This window comes from Dendropsophus ebraccatus, chromosome 9 (genome assembly GCF_027789765.1).
Source record: "Dendropsophus ebraccatus isolate aDenEbr1 chromosome 9, aDenEbr1.pat, whole genome shotgun sequence".
In the NCBI taxonomy this organism is placed as follows: domain Eukaryota; kingdom Metazoa; phylum Chordata; class Amphibia; order Anura; family Hylidae; genus Dendropsophus; species Dendropsophus ebraccatus.
The window spans coordinates 110,044,335-110,066,317 of NC_091462.1; the positions used below are offsets into that span (position 1 = coordinate 110,044,335).

The 21,983-nt window shown below is 47.9% G+C and overlaps 1 protein-coding gene across 1 annotated transcript; it reads left to right on the forward strand.

The window, feature by feature from the left end:
* Window positions 1-16,291: 16,291 nt before the first annotated feature.
* LOC138801471 (tripartite motif-containing protein 16-like) lies at window positions 16,292-19,005 on the forward strand. The gene has a single exon (XM_069984341.1). The coding sequence runs from the start codon at window positions 16,368-16,370 to the stop codon at window positions 17,718-17,720; it is 1,353 nt and encodes a 450-aa protein (XP_069840442.1). The 5' UTR covers window positions 16,292-16,367; the 3' UTR covers window positions 17,721-19,005.
* The last annotated feature ends 2,978 nt before the right edge of the window (window positions 19,006-21,983 follow it).

The window sequence follows — 21,983 nt, forward strand, 5'->3', positions numbered from 1 at the left end:
GCTGATATATACTGTATATATATATATATATATATATATATATATATATCTTATTATTATTATTATTTTATTCCAAATATATTTATGCAGAAGTATATCTATCGATAATGAATCCACCTATTTATATCTGAATGTTTGCTTTATTAAAAATAAAGTTGTAGATACAAAGCGGGAGCGGTGCCAGGAGAGAATAGCAGGAGCAGTGTCAGGAGAGAGGAGCGCTTGCTCCCTTAGGTGACACAATCTAATGTAACACAGGGAAATCAGGCGGAAATTTCTACAGAGAATAATTCATTTTCCGAGGAAGAAAAACAGAAGAGACAAGTTGTGCCGGGTGATTCCTGTGGGGCTGCAGCCTCCTCCACCTGCGGGATCTGTGAGACGACTCATTACTAAGAGCTTCTAGGTTTCTATTAACTGTTTTAGCTTCTAGGTAAATACATTGAGCTATAACATCTCAATAGAAAGACCCCGAATAGTATAGAAGGTATTGTGAGGATCCGAGTAACAAAAAGTAATAAGAGTCCTTGGGTCGTCTTCTAATGTCACCTCTGCCGACATTTTATTCAGATTTTTCTTGAATAGTTTTTGTTTCTGGGATAGGAAGCTGACAGCTAATATGGCCTCCGTTACATCCCAAAACTTATCAAGAGTCTATAGAAATCCTTCTTTCAAATTTTGCTGACAGGTTCAATCCAGATTCAGATTCTATTTCAGATTTGTAACAAAGTGGTGAGAAAAGTGGTGTATGACTCTCGGAGGTCCCCTGCTAAGGTCTCCAGCCTCCTACCTGTCATTAACAAAAACGTTTCATGTCACTGGGACATGTCAAAAATCTTGATCAGTCCTAAGACCCCCACCAACCAGGAGAACAATCGAGGAGCAGCGTGCAGCAATCATCTCCATTAAGGCAGTTCCATAGACTTATCATGGAGATGACTAGAAGAAGATATTTATATGCATGGGAGTGAAATCCACTACTACTACCCTCTGCTCTACCTTCTCCGGATCGGTGATCCTGTCCCCTGATGCAAGCCCCAGCCTGAAGTGGATGATTTGGAAGGTGTGGGAGACTTCCGGGTCAGAGTACGGTGCTATTGACACCGCAGTGGCGTAGCAACCGGGCCACTATCAAGGGGGGGCCCATGAGGCTGCCGTGCGGCTTCCCGGCTCTGTCCCCGTCCCGATGTTACTTCCGGCACAGAGAGTGTCTATAACAAGCGCCCGTTGTGCCGGAAGTAACATCCCCAACACACACAGAGCTCAGTGTGTGCTGCCGGGGACGGGACAGAGTCTGGGAGCCGACTGCAAAAGAGAAGATCTGAGGCGGGGGAGCGAGTTGTCAGGTGAGTTGTGTGCTGTTTTTTTATCTGCTTTGCAAAATAAGGGGGCTGGAGGGTGGAGGCAGCAAAAGGGGGCTAACATGGGGGGGCTAACATGGGGGGCAGCAAAAGCGGGCTAACATGGGGGGCAGCAAGAGGGGGCTAACATGGGGGGGGCTAACATGGGGGGGGCAGAAAAAGGGGGCTAACATGGGGGGCAGCAAGAGGGGGCTAACATGGGGGGGCAGCAAGAGGGGGCTAACATGGGAGACAGCAAAAGGGGGCTAACATGGGGGGCAGCAAAAGGGGGCTAACATGGGGGGCAGCAAGAGGGGGCTAACATTGGGGGACAACAAAAGGGGGCTAACATGGGGGGCAGCAAGAGGGGGCTAACATGGGGGGCAGCAAGAAGGGGCTAACATGGGGGCAGCAAGAGGGGGCTAACATGGGAGACAGCAAAAGGGGGCTAACATGGGGGGGCAGCAAGAGGGGGCTAACATGGGGGGGCAGAAAGAGGGGAATAACATGGGGGGGCAGCAAGAGGGGGCTAACATGGGGGGGGCAGCAAGAGGGGGCTAACATGGGGGGCAGCAAGAGGGGGCTAACATGGCAGGGCAGTAAGAGGGGGCTAACATGGCGGGGCAGCAAGAGGGGGCTAACATGGGGGGCAGCAAGAGGGGGCTAACATGGGGGGGCAGCAAGAGGGGGCTAACATGGGGGGCAGCAAGGGGGGCTAACATGGGGGACAACAAAAGGGGGCAAACATGGGGGGCAGTAAATGGGGGGGCTAACATGGGGGACAACAAAAGGGGGCAAACATGGGGGGCAGCAAGAGAGGGCTAACATGGGGGCAGCAAAAGGGGGCTAACATGGGGGACAGCAAAAGGGGGCTAACATGGGGGAGGGGCAGCAAAAGGGGGCTAACATGAGGGACAGCAAAAGGGGGGTAATATTGGGGGGCAGCAAAAGGGGGCTAACATGGGGGGCAGCAAAAGGGGACTAACATGGGGGACAACATAAGGGGGCTAACATGGGGACAACATAAGGAAGCTAACATGGGGGACAATATAAGGGGGCTAACATGGGGGAAACATAAGGGGGATAACATGGGGGGAAACATAAGGGGGATAATATGGGGGGCAACATAAGGGGGATAACATGGGGGCATCTATAAGGGGGACAACACGGGGTCATCTATAAGGAGGACAACACGGGGCCATCTATAAGGGGGACTACACAGAGGGGGGGCATATACAATAGGGCATGTACTATAGTGGACCACACAGAGGAATGCATGTACTATAGTGGGATCACATAGTGTCAGGGCTACCCACCAAATGAGGGTGTAAAGGGGCCAATACAGATGTGCAGTGTGTATAGAGATAAGGATGGTGACAGAGTGAGAAGTGTCTGGCAGATTCTGTGGATTCGTGGCTCAGAGAAGTTCTCATAACGGTCCAGGACAGAAGAAGATGAAAAGGGAAGAACTCCAATCAGAGAATACGTCCCCTGTGAGTCACTGCACTGTAATGTATATGGTGTACAGAGCCTGTGTAGAGCTGGGGCTACCTCTATATGACTGGATGCGGTGATAGTGAACTGTGTACAGTGGATTATTTAGTAGCAGCGGTGGTGTTAGTCAGTATGTGGTGGTATTAGTCAGTAGCAGCGGTGGTGTTAGTCAGTATGCGGTGGTAATATTTGTTACTTGTAATCTGGTACAGTGTTTTATTAGATTTAGTATACTGGATAACAATATGGTGGTGATGGTAATATTTGCCCCTTGTGTACTGGTATTATTGGCAATTAGAGATGAGCGAACCAGGTTCGGGTTCGAGTCGATCCGAACCTGAACGTTCGGCATTTGATTAGCGGTGGCTGCTGAACTTGGATAAAGCTCTAAGGTTGTCTGGAAAACATGGATACAGCCAATGACCATATCTATGTTTTCCACATAGCCTTAGGGCTTTATCCAAGTTCAGCAGCCACCGCTAATCAAATGCTGAAAGTTTGGGTTCGGATCGACTCGAGCATGCTCCAGGTTCACTCATCTCTATTGGCAATATTGGTCTCAGTATACAGGATTTGGTTAGTAACAGTATGGTGGTAATATGTATGGTGATAATATTTCCTATATACTGGTATTATTGGTAATATCGGTCTTGAGATACACCAATAGCATCGCTTGGTCGAGGAAGGGGGGGCCCCAAGTTGACCTCTTGCACCAGGGCCCAAGAGACATTAGCTACGCCCCTGTGACCCCGCTATGCAGACCATGCCCCTCCCCCTCACACCCAGTACAGGGAGCTCTTAAATCAAAGCATTGTTCTTATAAAAAAGTTACTCTTAAACCGACCGACCTACCTACAATCAGTCACACCCCACTATATATGTATATATAGGGCTAAAGGAGGCGATCTGATTGGGCAACAGACAAAGAATAAGCCTCTGTGATAGGGTAGAGCTCCTGAGGTAACTAGCTCAGGGATTGGTTGGTAAAATATCAGAAGACAATGGCAGCAAATACACAATCAACAATAGAGACATCACTTAGCCCTTATAGGTATCAGCAGTGCAGTAGAACAGTGACATCTGGTGGCAGGAGTTGCACACTACAGACTACAGTCTCAGAGCAAACAAGTAATATGGTACTGACATATACTTTCCCAGAAAAGACAGTGGACCCTGCTCTGGGACACCGCACATGGCATGAGGTAACCCTTCATTTTCTCGTCACCATTTGCCTTAAGATCTGTAGTGACCGTCAAAAGCTTTAGAAGAAGTTGCATTGATGGCCTCCTGCACACCACATTGGCACCATACCATACCAGGCTGTGCTCCATAGGAGGCCTGTGTACCCTCCCTCACTATGGCCTGGTGGGGTGGGGGTTCTCCCTGTGAGACCCTCAATGGAAGAAAGAGAGGGAACCCCATCATCTACTACTATCAGGAAGCGTCCACCTGCTTCAGTCCTCTATGTGGTCCTGCTGCAGAGTATTGATACCTGGAATGTGGAATCACCTGCGGGGCCCCTCAGTCCCGTAACCACAAGGCCCAGCCAGCTGTCAGCTATCAGCCCTGAGCCGGTATCATCCAGATAAAGAGCCCTGTGAGATGTCTCTAGGTGAGAATTTTCCTCTCTTACTTCCTCTTCCCTGCAGCCGGTCACCTTGGACCTTGCTCTGTCTCACACGGCCATCAGTTCTTTAGTTCTTATAAGCTCCTTGATGATTGTATTATAGTGTTTGTTGTTTTAGCAGGTGACTTTCCCCAGAGTGTTTAGTTATTCAGCTCTGCATATATCTCCAACACATAAGAGCCCCTGGTGACTCGTGATCTGGACTACAAGGCCTAGCATGCCCTGTACTGCCCTCTATGATTGGGGGCAGTACAGGGATATTACACTCAAACAAAACATTTGATATGTTGCCACCTATGGGGAGACTAACAATTCTTTCCATACTTGCTATTATCTATTCAGTCTGCTTCCCCCAGATGTAAACAATGTAAAACAAGTCCCTGGCAGGCTGTATCTGTAACATTGTAGCTTCATTGTAATGCTGGGAGGGTTATTTCTGAGGTCAAGTTGCTGATTAATTCACTGTGATTAACCCTCACAGCATTACAAAGAAGCTACAATGTTACAGATACAGCCTGCCAGGGACTTGTTTACATCAGCCGTCTCAGAAGGGAGGGGGGAGGGGGAGACAGAGAGAAAGACTCTCACACAGATTTTTGTGTTTTCAGCAGAAAGTAGCAGCTCAGAACTGGGGGAAGGAGACTGAATAGATAATAACAAGTATGAAAGTATGTGTGTTTGTGTTTTCAGCAGAAAGCAGCAGCTCAGAACTGGGGGAAGGAGACTGAATAGATAATAACAAGTATGAAAGTATGGGTGGCAGAATATCAAAAGTTATGTTTAAGTGGAAAACCCCTTTATGGCATCTTAATAGCGTCTGATACTAAATAAATTTGCTCTACAAATCCTAAGTCCACAAGAGAACAGACAACAAAGGAAGATGGTGTTATGCGTCACATTTCTATAAACCACCCTCATGCAACTTTGTGCAGAGTTATAATCATACACATTAAGGCCCTGTTCACACAATGTATTTTTCAAAAGAATAACGACCAATGTTGCAGATTACAACACCGGACGCTATTTATTGAAAGTCTGAAATTACAGTACAATGTTTTCTATAAAACAACGGCCACAGTGAATGCACACTGTATAGATTGCGGACGCACAGAAAACTGACATGTTCGACTTGTGCGGCCGCACTCTACATTGTTTGCTATGTGTGATTGGACCATGGGCACACCTGAATGTACACCCGAATGTGCCCACATTCCAATTAACATGAAGTTAACCGGCCGGGGTGAACATCACAGACAGCGGCCATTTTGTGACACCACCCGATCAAAAATCAGACAGCTAGATAAATAGACACAGATATCCTGAATGAGTGAGGAGGGAAGGTGCGAGCAGGAGGCAGGTAAGCTGGGTGTAAACTACATAATAAACCTATGAACTGTAAAAGAGCTGTAAATTATTATATAGGCCGCACTCACTCCTGCAGCACAGAGGGGAGGGGGAAACTCAAATTAGATAGCAGATCCCCCTCCTCCCCACCATTGGTGGCGCTTACCACCCTCTGTGCTTCTGTACACATTATACAGATTAGAGGTTAGCATGCTGTGGCTGACTGGAATCCAAGAGGTGTAGTGTACGACCGGGGACACTGCCTACTGGGGGCCTGGGTACCTATCAGGGGATACCAACTACTGGGGGGGGCTGGGTACCTATCAGGGGATACCAACTACTGGGGGGGGAGGGCCTGGGTACCTATCAGGGGATACCTGCTACTGGGGGGGGCTGGGTACCTATCAGGGGATACCAACAACTACTGGGGGGGGGAGGGCCTGGGTAACTATCAGGGGATACCTGCTACTGGGGGGGAGGGCCTGGGTACCTATCAGGGGATCCCTGCTACTGGGGGGGGCTGGGTACCTATCAGGGGATACCAACAACTACTGGGGGGGGGAGGGCCTGGGTAACTATCAGGGGATACCTGCTACTGGGGGGGGAGGGTACCTATCAGGGGATACCAGCTACTGGGGGGGCTGGGTACCTATCAGGGGATACCAGCTACTGGGGGGATGGCCTGGGTACCTATCAGGGGATACCAACTACTGGGGGGGCTGGGTACCTATCAGGGGATACCTGCTACTGGGGGGATGGCCTGGGTACCTATCAGGGGATACCAACTACTGGGGTGGCTGGGTACCTATCAGGGGATACCTGCTACTGGGGGGATGGCCTGGGTACCTATCAGGGGATACCAGCTACTGGGGGGGGGCTGGGTACCTATCAGGGGATACCAGCTACTGGGGGGGTGGCTGGGTACCTATCAGGGGATACCAACTACTGGGGGGGGGGCTGGGTACCTATCAGGGGATACCAACTACTGGGGGGGGGCTGGGTACCTATCAGGGGATACCAACTACTGGGGGGGGGGGCTGGGTACCTATCAGGGGATACCAGCTACTGGGGGGGAGGGTACCTATCAGGGGATACCAACTACTGGGGGGGGGCTGGGTACCTATCAGGGGATACCAGCTACTGGGGGGTGGCTGGGTACCTATCAGGGGATACCAGCTACTGGGGGGGGGGGGCTGGGTACCTATCAGGGGATACCAGCTACAGGGGGGCACACTGAGGGGGCTACTTACTGGGGGCCACCTGATGGCCTACTGGAGGAATCTAGCTATGGGGGGGCAGGCTACCTACTGGTGTGGAGCGGTCATGGTGTGGCGGTATTATGTGATGCTATAGTTGATATCTTTCTGTGTATAGTGTGTTTGCTTCAGTAGCAGTATAAGGATAATATCAGTGATGGAGAGAAGGAGAGACGCAGTGACATGTAATAATATGTAACCTGTAACCTACATTGGGATGTGATGTCCTATACAGAGAAAAGAGACACAATACACAACATCTACAGGAGCCTCCTCGCCCCAGGAAAGTCACTATAACCATAAGGAGATAGAGATAGATAGATAGATAGATAGATAGATAGATAGATAGATAGATAGGAGATAGATAGATAGATAGATAGATAGATAGATAGATAGATAGATAGGAGATAGATAGATAGATAGATAGATAGATAGATAGATAGATAGATAGATAGGAGATAGATAGATAGGAGATAGATAGATAGATAGATAGATAGATAGATAGATAGATAGATAGGAGATAGATAGATAGATAGAGATAGATAGATAGATAGATAGGAGATAGATAGATAGATAGATAGATAGATAGATAGATAGATAGATAGATAGATAGATAGATAGAAGATAGATAGATAGATAGATAGAAGATAGATAGATAGATAGATAGATAGATAGGAGATAGATAGATAGATAGATAGATAGATAGATAGATAGATAGATAGATAGATAGATAGGAGATAGATAGATAGGAGATAGATAGATAGATAGGAGATAGATAGATAGATAGGAAATAGATAGATAGATAGATAGATAGATAGATAGATAGATAGATAGGAGATAGATAGATAGGAGATAGATAGATAGATAGATAGATAGATAGATAGATAGATAGATAGATAGAAGATAGATAGGAGATAGATAGATAGATAGGAGATCGATAATAGATAGGAGATAGATAGATAGATAGATAGATAGATAGATAGATAGATAGATAGATAGATAGGAGATGGATAGATAGGAGATAGATAGATAGATAGATAGATAGATAGATAGATAGATAGATAGGAGATAGATAGATAGATAGATAGATAGATAGATAGATAGATAGGAGATAGATAGATAGATAGATAGATAGATAGATAGGAGATAGATAGATAGGAGATAGATAGATAGGAGATAGATAGGAAATAGATAGATAGGAGATAGATAGATAGATAGATAGATAGATAGGAGATAGATAGGAGATAGATAGATAGGAGATAGATAGATAGATAGATAGATAGATAGATAGATAGATAGATAGATAGATAGATAGAAGATAGATAGGAGATAGATAGATAGATAGGAGATAGATAGATAGGAGATAGATAGATAGATAGATAGATAGATAGATAGATAGATAGATAGATAGAAGATAGATAGGAGATAGATAGATAGATAGATAGGAGATCGATAATAGATAGGAGATAGATAGATAGATAGATAGATAGATAGGAGATGGATAGATAGGAGATAGATAGATAGATAGATAGATAGATAGATAGATAGATAGATAGGAGATAGATAGGAGATAGATAGATAGATAGATAGATAGATAGATAGATAGATAGATAGGAGATAGATAGATAGATAGATAGATAGATAGATAGATAGATAGGAGATAGATAGGAGATAGATAGATAGATAGATAGATAGATAGATAGATAGATAGATAGGAGATAGATAGGAGATAGATAGATAGGAGATAGATAGATAGATAGATAGATAGATAGGAGATAGATAGATAGATAGATAGATAGATAGATAGATAGATAGATAGATAGATAGGAGATAGATAGATAGGAGATAGATAGATAGGAGATAGATAGATAGATAGATAGATAGATAGATAGATAGATAGATAGGAGATAGGAGATAGATAGATAGATACAGGCTCGGACTGGGCCACCGGGGAGCCGGGGGATTCCCCGGTGGGCCCCGCCCCCTCCTCCCTCTTGCTGGGCCCTGCCCCTGAGCCGGAGAGGGGCCTCCTGTTTAGATCCCGTTTAGTATGGGGAGCTCAAGGGGGCCCCCTGCTGGCTCCCACACTGCTGTGGTGAGTAAAGATCGGCATCAGCACCGCCCGATGAGCTAATCATGGGCCCTCCCCTCCCCCTGCACTCAGTCAGTGTGGCCCAGCTCCCGGCACTGCTCTCTTCCTGCTTGTTATCAGGAAGATGCAGAGAGAAGGAGCAGCTGCAGGGCCCCTCCATCCCCCTCCCCTCTGCAGTGACATCTCTTCTCTTCTGCTACTGTGTGTGCTGTCGGTGCAGAAGAGAAGGGGGAGGGGCTGCAGGCTGCCGGGTCTGGCTGGGAGAAGAGGAAGTGAAGATGGAGACCAGAGGACTCCATGGAGCTTCCTGCCCTGCTTAACATGTGAGTTTTGTTTACTGTATATTTGTCTGTCTTTGTCATCTGTGTGTGTTTGTACATCTGTGTCATGTGTTTATGCATGTGAGTGTTATATCTATGTAATGTGCCTGTGTGTGTGTGTGTGCATCTACCATGTATATAGTGTATATTATGTAATGTAGTTCTATAGATATTTTATTGTATATATGTAATCTGCATGCTTTTGTATCTGTCTGTCCTGTGTGTGTGTGTGTTAGTATGATTAGATGTATGTATATATGTAAGGCTAGGTTCACACTGCGTTTTCAGCATCCGTTTAACGCATCCGTTTTTTGCAAAAAACGCATGAAAAACGGATTGCAAAAAACGGATTCATTTGTGTGCATCCGTTTTTCCATTGACTTCCATTATAAAAAAAAACGGATCCGTTTTTTTTTGGCGGACCAAAACGGACCAAAAAACGTTGCTGACCCTATTTTTCTGGACGTTAAAAAAAACGGATCCGTTAAACGGATGCTGAAAACGCAGTGTGAACCTAGCCTAAGGTGTGTTGTGTCTGCATGTTTGTGTATCTCTGTCATTTTGTGTGTGTGTGTGTATGTATGTATGTGTATGTGATGAGAAGACGTTCGCCTTTTGGAGGTCCCAGTTGTGCAGGAGATCTGTGAGGCAGGGCCGTTTCTATAGGCGGGCGGGCCGGGCGACCGCACGGGGCGCCGACAGCTAGGGGGCGCTGGTGTCACCCCTGCCCGCCCCATCATCTGCCCGCCCCATCATCTGCCCCTCTGGTCGCCCCTCCGCCTACCCCATCATCTGCTCTGCAGCTGCCGAGGCGCCGCCCGCCTGCAGCTCTGCTCAGCTTGTGGCCGGAGGCTGCATTCTGCCTCCGGCCACAAGAGGCCGCTCTCTCCCCCCCCCCAGAGCTCCAGCACAGGAGTGACGTCACTCCTGTGCTTGTGCTCAGAGCGGGAGAGAAGACGCAGGACCTGCTGTGCTGCATTGAGGTGAGTATAACTGTTTGTTGTTTTATACAGAGAGCCTGGGGAGATGCCTGGGGGGGATCTAACAGGGGAGATGGCTGCATATGGGGGATCTAGAAGGGAGATGGCTGCATATGGGGGGGATCTAACAGGGAGATGGCTGCATATGGGGGGGATCTAACAGGGAGATGGCTGCATATGGGGGGGATCTAACAGTGGAGATGGCTGCATATGGGGGGGGAATCTAACAGGGAGATGGCTGCATATGGGGGGGATCTAACAGGGAGATGGCTGCATATGGGGGGATCTAACGGGAGATGGCTGCATATGGGGGGATCTAACAGGGGAGATGGCTGCATATGGGGGATCTAGAAGGGAGATGGCTGCATATGGGGGATCTAGAAGGGAGATGGCTGCATATGGGGGGGATCTAACAGGGGAGATGGCTGCATATGGGGGGATCTAACAGGGGAGATGGCTGCATATGGGGGGGATCTAACAGAGAGATGGCTGCATATGGGGGGATCTAGAAGGGAGATGGCTGCATATGGGGGGGATCTAACAGGGAGATGGCTGCATATGGGGGGATCTAACAGGGAGATGGCTGCATATGGGGGGGATATAGAAGGGAGATGGCTGCATATGGGGGGGATCTAACAGGGAGATGGCTGCATATGGGGGGGATCTAACAGAGATGGCTGCATATGGGGGGGGAATCTAACAGGGAGATGGCTGCATATGGGGGGGATCTAACAGGGAGATGGCTGCATATGGGGGGGATCTAACGGAGATGGCTGCATATTGGGGGGATCTAACAGGGAGATGGCTGCATATGGGGGGGATCTAACAGTGGAGATGGCTGCATATGGGGGGGGAATCTAACAGGGAGATGGCTGCATATGGGGGGGATCTAACAGGGAGATGGCTGCATATGGGGGGGATCTAACAGGGAGATGGCTGCATATGGGGGGATCTAACGGGAGATGGCTGCATATGGGGGGATCTAACAGGGGAGATGGCTGCATATGGGGGGGGGAATCTAACAGGGAGATGGCTGCATTTAGGGGGGATATAACGGAGATGGCTGCATATGGGGGGATCTAACAGGGGAGATGGCTGCATATGGGGGGATCTAACAGGGAGATGGCTGCATATGGGGGGGATCTAACAGGGGAGATGGCTGCATATGGGGGGGGAATCTAACAGGGAGATGGCTGCATATGGGGGGGATCTAACAGGGAGATGGCTGCATTTAGGGGGGATATAACGGAGATGGCTGCATATGGGGGGATCTAACAGGGGAGATGGCTGCATATGGGGGGGATCTAACAGAGAGATGGCTGCATATGGGGGGATCTAGAAGGGAGATGGCTGCATATGGGGGGGATCTAACAGTGGAGATGGCTGCATATGGGGGGGGAATCTAACAGGGAGATGGCTGCATATGGGGGGGATCTAACAGGGAGATGGCTGCATTTAGGGGGGATATAACGGAGATGGCTGCATATGGGGGGGATCTAACAGGGGAGATGGCTGCATATGGGGGGATCTAACAGGGAGATGGCTGCATATGGGGGGATCTAACGGGAGATGGCTGCATATGGGGGGATCTAACAGAGAGATGGCTGCATATGGGGGGATCTAGAAGGGAGATGGCTGCATATGGGGGGGATCTAACAGTGGAGATGGCTGCATATGGGGGGGGAATCTAACAGGGAGATGGCTGCATATGGGGGGATCTAACAGGGAGATGGCTGCATTTAGGGGGGATATAACGGAGATGGCTGCATATGGGGGGGATCTAACAGGGGAGATGGCTGCATATGGGGGGGATCTAAGAGAGATGGCTGCATATGGGGGGATCTAGAAGGGAGATGGCTGCATATGGGGGGGGGATCTAACAGGGAGATGGCTGCATATGGGGGGATCTAACAGGGGAGATGGCTGCATATGGGGGGGGATCTAACAGGGGAGATGGCTGCATATGGGAGGGATCTAACAGGGAGATGGCTGCATATGGGGGGGGATCTAACAGAGAGATGGCTACATATGGGGGGGAATCTAACAGGGAGATGGCTGCATATGGGGGGATCTAACAGGGAGATGGCTGCATATGGGGGGGATCTAACAGAGAGATGGCTGCATATGGGGGGTATCTAACAGAGATGGCTGCATATGGGGGGGATCTAACAGAGAGATGGCTGCATATGGGGGGATCTAGAAGGGAGATGGCTGCATATGGGGGGGATCTAACAGAGAGATGGCTGCATATGGGGGATCTAGAAGGGAGATGGCTGCATATGGGGGGATCTAGAAGGGAGATGGCTGCATATGGGGGGGATCTAACAGGGAGATGGCTGCATACAGGGGGGATATAACAGGGAGATGGCTGCATACAGGGGGGATATAACAGGGAGATGGCTGCATATTGGGGGATCTAACAGGGAGATGGCTGCATAGGGGGGATCTAAATAATAGGGGATATGGCTGCATGGGGGGATCTGAATAACAGGGGAGATGGCTGCATGAGAGGGGGTAAGGGGGGGGTCCTACATAGGGTAGATGCCTAAATCGGGGTGAGGGGGCTAAATCATAGTGGGGATGCCTACATAGCAGGTGAGTAGGGCTAACTAACAGAGAAGATGTCTAAAAGAGGCAGGGGGCTAACTACCAGGGGGAGTGCCTACCATGGGGATGCTATCTGCTGGGAGGCTAACTAACTACCTAAACTGCCATGTCTCCGACATTGGGTGTTACTATATATAGGGGGGGATGTTTAACTATCAGAGAGATTACTTACAGGGGTTATGGCTAAATGCCTAAGGGGGTGGGGGATTACCTAAAGAGGGAATACTACATACTGGTGGCCTTACTATTGGGGGATCCCTACCTGCTACGTGCTGTGGAGATTTGCTACACTGCGGACACTATCTATTGGGGGAGGGGGGGGGGCAACCTGCACAGGGAGGCCTAACTTCTATACAGATGCACACAGGGGGGCCTGTGGACACTATTACTATATGGGGGCACAGCAGGGGATCCTACATACAGGGGGAAACCCACATACCTACTGACTTTACTGCAGATGACACAAAAAAAGTGGAAGTTGTTGAAAAAGTGCGGAGCCTAAGATATTTGTCTCGCAGGTTCAGAGGAGAAGGATCGTAGCTGCAAGAAATCATCATGGTGGTCCGGGCCAGATGGAGGATGAAAAGGAAAGTGACACCTCAAAGAAGACGTCACCTGTGAGCCACTGAATGCCTTTTTTTTTTTTCCCCTTCAAATTGAAAAGGGTTGAAAAACACTGCTCTATGCCATAATACACACACCACTTCTCCCTAGTAACAAACGCCCCCCGACACCACCTGGGGGGGGGGGGGCTCCTTTAGCAGGATTCGCCCTGTAGTTAAAATTACCTAGAAACTGCCCTGCTGTGAGGCTTAGGCGCCGATCAGCTGATTGAGGATTCTCACATCAAAGATGATAGGAGTTGTAGTAGACGTAACAGTAAGACTTTAATCAATGGATAATGTGTTTTGTAGAAAACCCTCAATAGATCTAACGAAGAAGGTTCCCCTCAAAACATCCATTGATTAAAGTCTTACTGTTACGTCTACTACAACTCCTATCATCTTTGATGTGAGAATCCTTAATAAGCTGATCGGCGCACAAGTCTCACAGATCTCCTGCACAACTGGGACCTCCAAAAGGCGAACGTCTTCTCAATTATTGCACCGACTCAAAAAATAAATATATAAGCAGCATCAGCTGCCGCAGTAGACGCAGGTAGGATAATGCACTCCATCTGAACAGAGTTTTAAAAAAGCAGCAGAGACAGCACCGAAGTAGTGAAAAAATTTTGTGACTTTATTCAAACCCTCTAATGTGATGTTTTGATTTTAGTCGCACAAGAGGGAGTGAATAAAGTCACTTTGGTGCTGTCTCTCCTGCGGAATGATTGTACCGAGTCTCCTGGTTGTGTTGAAAGGGCTGCAGATGGCGCCAAGGTGTATAAACCACCACTAAAGTGACTGGCAGTGTTGGGCTTGTAGCCCCCATGGTGAGCAGCAAGTTTAGCTACTGGCACAAATCTGTTCTGCAGTAATACGCCATATGCGCCTTATGGTGTTCTCTGCCTTTTCCTTGTACATGTATACAATGGCAGATCACACCTTGATAAGGCTAGATTCACACTATGTAAAAGTACTGCCGTTGTTGCCATTTGCAACAACGGCTGTACTCTGTACGGTGTAGGACACTGCCTTTACTGCTATGGGATCCCGGTCGGAGAGTACACACATGGTATACGCTTCGGCCGGGATCCCATACTGCGCCGCAAAGAACATGTCAGTTTTCGCCCGCCGCAATTCAGTGAATTGGGGCCGAATCCTCTGGTGCACTCCCATCTGCTTCTTCCGGTCCTAACTAAAAATCTCCAGTCTTCTAGTACTTATCAGCAGCTGTATGTCCTGCAGGAAGTGGTGTATTCTCTCTAGTCTGACACAGTGCTCTCTGCTGCCACCTCTGTCCATGTCAGGAACGGTCCAGAGCAGGAGAGGTTTTCTATGGGGATTTGCTGCTGTTCTGAGACAGTTCTGGACAGTCTCACTGTGTCAGACTGGAGAGAATACACCAAGTAAAGCAATTTACTGATCTGTAACTTCTGACATCAGAGTTGAAAATTGTTTTTTCTTTACCGGATAACCCCTTTAACGCTTTAATGACCACTGATATGCCATTCATGAAGGTCCTTAAAAGTCTTATTCTAGCCCAACAGCTTGTGGTGAGGCTAGAATAAACCGTCATGGGTCTCCTCTGCTGGAGATTGTAATAGAAGAGAAGACTAGATGGTCATTTTCTCCTTCATCTTCTGAGGCTGTGTTCACACATGACATTTTTCATATGTTTTTGCAGCAATATTCTTGAAATTTCATTTAGGTTTCTACATAAATAATCCTGTTTTACCGTAACTGCATAAACCAGTAACAACTGTACAAGTGACTGGCAGTGCACTAGCATTGCTGCTCACATACACAGCTCAATGCAAAGTCACTGTAGTAACGTGAAAGGTTTGCCGCTGATTATGGCTATGTTCACACTACGTAAATCTACGGCCGTAGTTCTCGCCGCAGAACTACAGCCGTAGATGTGCGGCGTGGAACATAGCATTGTTTGCTATGGGTCCGCAGAAGGACCTGGCAGTTCACACAGTGAAGCGAGCGGCTCCGGCCGCTTGCTTCACTCTGTGCTATGGGAAGCTCTGATGCGGGCGCGCGCTGATGCGCCCGCATCAGAGCTCCACGGAGGAAAGATCATCCGGCCGGTACTTAAGTACCGGACGTGATGATCTGGGCTGAGACCGGCCGTTCCGTGACCCGGCCGGAGTCACGGAACAGCTGGTCTCCTCCATAGTGTGAACATTGCCTTTGTCTGTGTATGTCGGGTGGGCCCCAAGAATCAATTTCCCTGGTGGGCCAAGGTACCCCAGTCCGACACTGGATAGATAGATAGATAGATAGATAGGAGATAGATAGATAGGAGATAGATAGATAGATAGGAGATAGATAGATAGATAGATAGGAGATAGGTAGATAGATAGATAGATAGATAGATAGATAGATAGATAGATAGATAGATAGATAGATAGATAGATAGATAGGAGATAGATAGATAGATAGATAGATAGATAGATAGATAGATAGATAGATAGTTTTGCATTGGCGCTCCACCTATAGTTATAGGATTTGGACTCTGTTCTCTACGTGACTCAGTAGTGAAGGTCGTAAACATAAAAGGTTCATTGCCATAACATTCCTTTTATTCCCTGCTCACAGCATAGAGCGTCTCCATTCACACCTGGTACTCTGCACATCAGGACGGCTTCCTCTGTTCTCAGGTTGCTCTCTGTAAAGTTTGCACTTGTTTGAAGTCTAAGATGGAGACGCCTCAATCTGGAAAAAAAGATGAGATCTTCTGCAGCTACTGCGTCCAGTCACCGATGCCTGCTACAAAGACATGTCTGCACTGTGAAGCTTCTCTGTGTGAAGAACACGTCAAGGTCCACAGTAAGTCTACAGAGCACATCTTGGTGGAGCCCACCACCTCCATCAAGGATATGAAGTGTTCCATCCATGATAAGGTCCTGGAGTTCTGCTGCTCCAAGGATGGAGCCTGTATCTGTGTGTCATGTTGTATCATCGGAGAACATCGAGGTCACAAGGTGGACTCACTCAAGGAAGCCTTTGAGAAGAGAAAAGCAAGTTTTAAAGATACAATGGACAACTTGGCTTTGGAGAGAGAAGAGAATGAGAAAAAACTGGAGAGACTGTTAAAGAAAAGAGACTACATGGAAGGAGCAGCTGAAGGGGTCACAGAAAGGGTGGCTTCTCTTTTCCAGGACATGGCGGAACAGCTTGAGGCTCTTAAGTCCAGGGCAATGAGTGAGGTCTCCAGGCAAGAGCAACAAGTCATGGGCCGGGTCAATGGTCTGATTGAACAACTGGAGAAGAAGAAGGATGAACTCTCAAAGAAGATGAACCACCTTGAGGAGCTGCGTAATGTGACCAACCCACTGACAGTTCTAAAAGAAACATCTCATGTGGAGGTCAAGCATAGGGGCTCTCGAAGAGCCAGCGAAGGTGACACAGATATCCAGGTGTCCACGAGTGTAGATGAAGGCCCCATCTCCCTCATCCTACACATAGGACTGTTAAACTTTGCTGAGAGTCTGCAGGACCTCAAAGCCTTAAGACAGTTCACGAATATAAAAAAGGCAGACATCACGTTCGATGTGAACACTGCTCAAAACAAAATCTTCATATCCAGTGACCTAAAATCCGCCACACACTCCACAACATCTCAGAGGTATCCGGAAACCCCTGAAAGGTTTAAGTCATGTCAGGTCTTGAGCACCAATGAATTCTTCTCTGGGCAACATTACTGGGAAGTGGATGTGAGTGAAGCCAAGAGGTGGATCATCGGGGTGGCCTACAAGAGCATTGAAAGGAAGATTGCGAGCAATGAGTCTTTTCTTGGATACAACGACAAGTCATGGAGCTTATTTTTCCAAAAATTCCTTGGAGTCTCCTACAACAATGTACAAAACACAGTGGTCTCCGATTCCACGGTGCAAGGAGTTGGGATCTACCTGGACTATGATGCCGGGTACCTGTCCTTCTATCAGCTCAACCCTAGCAGACACCTGCACACCTTCACCGCCAGCTTCTATGAACCTCTCCATGCCGCCTTCTACATATTTGACAACAGCTGCATTAAAATTAAGGATTAGCAGGAAAATCTTGAGATACAATTTGGGAACTGGAGCTTCTTAAACTCTTGACCTATCGAAGGATCCTTTTACGTCACCCATTGGTGTCTAATAAGGTACCAAGACATCTGCAAGACTTCTGGTACACTGGCAGCACTGGAGGACTATAGTATAAGTATGTACCACGTCTGTTATATTTAGGGGTTGTTAGGTGTGGCACCTATAAGACAAGAGTGTCCACCTCCAGTTTGGCTATATATCATCAGTATGTGTCTTCTCACAAGAAGGTCCGCAGATGTAAAGTGAGGGGACTGACTTTAAAGAGTCACTGTCATAGAGACATGTTAAAAGTTTTGATAAGTACAGGTCCAAGTGTTTGGACCCGTACCGATTGGGAGAATTAGCCGGGAGATGACCACACTGCATTGCATCCGCTTCCCGCACTGTGTAAGAAAAAAAAAAATCGGTCTCCATTTTTCTAACACAGTACTGGTAGTGAACTGGGCTGCAGTGCGTCTTCTTCCGGCTTGTTCTCCCAAATGGTACTGGTCTAAACACTTGGACCCGGACTGATCAAAACTTTTGTCATGTGTCTATGACAGGTCAAAAGTTATTTAAAACGACAGGTACACTTTAATGGGCCGAGCAAAGTCTACTACTATCTACTCTAAACATATACTTTATGGTATTTTGCTGTAGACTATGTTTTTGAGTCCCGTACCTGTATTGACCAAACTCAGTCAGTAGATTTTGTCCCTTAAAGTGTCGCCCTCTCTTTTAAAAGACTTTTAAAATATAAAAAAAAATTCATCAGTGGAGATTGAAATGCTTAGACTCCGACCGATCACCAGAACAAAGCGGAAGAGGAAGCGCTCGGTTAAGTGCTTTTCTCCCTGTCTCACTCATTGCTGCAAAACAACTATCAAGACGAGGAGAGAAAAGCTTGACCAAGGTTGGGGGCCTGAATATCCAGGTCCCGACCAATCCAAACTTTTTGTGACAATGACGCATTAAAGCCAATGGGCTCGGTGTCTGTTCGTGATGACTCATGACCCAAACCTGGTGTAAAGCCGACCTTACAACTGGTCTCTAACAGGAACGGATGAAGGACTGTTGAGGTCCTTGGAGGACATTTATTAAGACTGGCTTACGTGTATGGCGGTCTTAAATTAGGCCCTGCCCCCTTTTCCTGCCAAATTCACTAGGTGCACGCCTCTTACTGAATCCAGCCAGCCGTGTGCACGACCGTCCAGAAGGTGTAGATTTGAATCATGATTTACACAACGCCTCCTCTCCACCTTAACACCCCCCCCCCCCCCACACACACACACATACCCCCAGTGGCCCATCAGGTAAGCGGGGGGGGGGGGGGGGGGGGGGGGGGGGATATGGCAGGCGAACGCAAGGCAGAAGGGGCAAATCTGTGTCTTCTCCCTGGCTTTCACCCCAGCTGTAGGTTTGATAAATGTCCCCCCTAGAGTAAAACACTGTGTGATACCGCCACATACTGCCTGCATAACCAGGCTCGGAATCAGAGGCATTAGCCCCTGTTACCCTCTACTACTACTATATTTGAGTGTATCTAATCTACTCTCTGCATGGCACTGACTCCAATCCAAAGCAATACACTAATGTATAAAACAGGGGGGGGGAGCTCGTATGGCTGTAGAAGTGAAAGAAAGGTTTTCTATGGGGATTTACTGCAGCTTTGGACAGTTCCTGACATGGACAGAGGTGGCAGCAGAGAGCTCTGGGTAATACTGGAAAGAAAACATCACTTCCCGCAGGACATACAGCAGCTGATAAGTACTGGAAGACTGGGTATTTTTAAACAGAACTAAACTACAAATCTATATAACTTTCTGACGCCAGTTGATTTGAAAGACAATGTGATGGGATGGGAGGTGACTGAGCTCCGGGATTGTTATCACCATATAATATAACACTTCATGTCAACAACTGGCGCCGTCGTCTTTCTTCTCGTTCCAGGTTCTATAAAGTGATAATATAGCGTCCATAAAAGCAGATTAGCCCGGGAGCATGGCATTTAGAGGAGGATTATTAAGCCTGGAATCCCTCGGCTCATGACAACACTCAGCGTCGGACTGGGCCACCGGAGGACCGGAGCTATACTGTGTTGCCGCAGGCCCCCCTTGCCACACTCTTGTGACCGTAAGCAGTGTCTTGCTTGCGGTCACAAGAGGCAATCCGGCCCCCAGCTGATGCTGCGTCCCTGGGGGGGTGTCCCGCACCCGCCCGGCGCACGCATCAGGAAGCTCTGTGTACGCCGAAGGCCGGAATTCCAGTACAAGCGAGTGCGTATTTGAGATGCTCGCTGTACCGGAAGTAGCGGCCCCAGCGCGCACAGAGCTTCCTGATGCGTGCGCCGGGCAGGTGCGGGACTGGGAGTGTCAGCCGGGGATGAAGAGAAGAAGACAGCCGGCGGGGGAGCGAGTGGTTAGGTGAGTTTTTTTTTTTAATTACTTTTTTTATCTGCACTGGGGGGCATCTATAAGGGGGCTAACGGGGGCCGGCCATCTATAAGGGGGATATCGGGGGCATCTATGGGGGGATAACGGGGGGGGCATCTATAGGGGCTATTAGGGGGGAGATCTATAAGGGGGTTAACGGGGGCCGGCCATCTATAAGGGGGATATCGGGGGGCATCTATGGGGGGGCTATCAGGGGGGCATCTATAAGGGGGCTATCAGGGGGGGCATCTATAAGGGGGCAATCAGGGGAGAGTCTTCTCCCTGTGAGTCACCTGATGTAACTGCACTGTAATGTATATGGTGTATAGAGCGTGTGTGGAGCTGCGTCCACCTCTATATGACTGGATGAGGTGATAGTGATCTGTGTACAGTGGATGTTATTCAGTAGCATTAGTCAGCATGTGGGGTTATTATTTGCAACTTGTTATCTGGTACTGTGTTTTATTGGTTTTAGTATACAGGATTTGGTCAGTAAGGGCCCTATTACACCTACAGATTATCTGACAGATTTTTAAGCCAAAGCCAGGAATGGATTTGAAAAGAGGAGAAATCTCAGTCTTTCCTTTTTTACCTGTTCACTGTGTATAGTCCATTCCTGGCTTTGGCTCCAAAAAAATTGTCAGATAATCTGTTGTAATAGGGATGTAATAGGGCCCTAACAGTGTGGCGGTAATATGTATTGTGATAATATTTCCTTCCTATATACTGGTATTATTGGTAATATCGGTATTGATATATATCAATAGCATCGCTTGGTCATTAGTAACTGCGCTGTAATCGCTTACATAGTGTGCAGGGCCTGTGTACCATTGGTGTCTAAATGGTTCAGTGTATGGCAGTCCCATGGTCACTACAGTACACTAGTGCCATCATAATTAATCCAGATGCTGGGAGCTCCCAGGTCCAGTCCCCAGAACAGTGATAATATGGTAGGGGATCTCCCCTATTAGTGATGTTCTGGGGTCACTTCCCTACTCTGAGCCCCCACAGATCTATGTATTCTGATCTTCCACAAAGCCTCCAGTGTATAATGCACCTAGGACCCAACTACAACAGCTGCAGGCACTACAACTCCCAGCATGTACTGACAGTCTGCAGCCCTCAGGATATGCTGGGAGTTGTAGTACAGTAGTACAATCCTCTGATAGCTGCCGCTGTAAACAGATGTATTGCTGGACCTTTAGGGCTGATGGTTGTCACCCACAGATTGCAGCCACCAGGAGCCTCTGCACACAGTGATCTATTATAGTGTTGTCCTCTCAGAGACTACAACTCCCAGCATACCCTGAGAGCTGTATAAAGGTACGGGGTTCTGAGATTTGTCACAGATACAGATGAATCCAGGAAAGGGGCGGGTCAGCATGTCGTGTCTCACTGGTTCTATATTGGTGGGCCCCAAGGATCATTTCCTCTGGTGGGCCCCAGGTACCCCAGTCCGACACTGACAACACTCCCTGTCCCTCACGCTTGCAGTCCAGTGTTATCATAGGGAGGTTATCTACATCTCTCCAGTGAAGACAATGGAAGGATTTTCCTACAGCCAGAGTCAAAGAGATGATAACTGTTTAAAGGGGTTACCAAGAATTAAAGAAAACATGGCTGCCCTAAAGAGCGCCACACTTGTCGCCAGCTTGTGTGTGGTATTACAACTCTGCTTCATTTACTTCAATGGGAGTGAATTGTAATCCCACACATTGGTATTGGATAACCCCTTTAAAAAAAATCAGTATTGCCAACTGGTAATGGGATTGTGCTGTGAAATGGTCCTGGAAGTGGGAGGAGTTTATGCAAA

Coding starts and splice junctions, on each gene's coding strand:
- LOC138801471 (XM_069984341.1), top strand. CDS start 16,368: ATGGAGACGCCTCAATCTGGAAAAAAAGATGAGATCTTCTGCAGCTAC.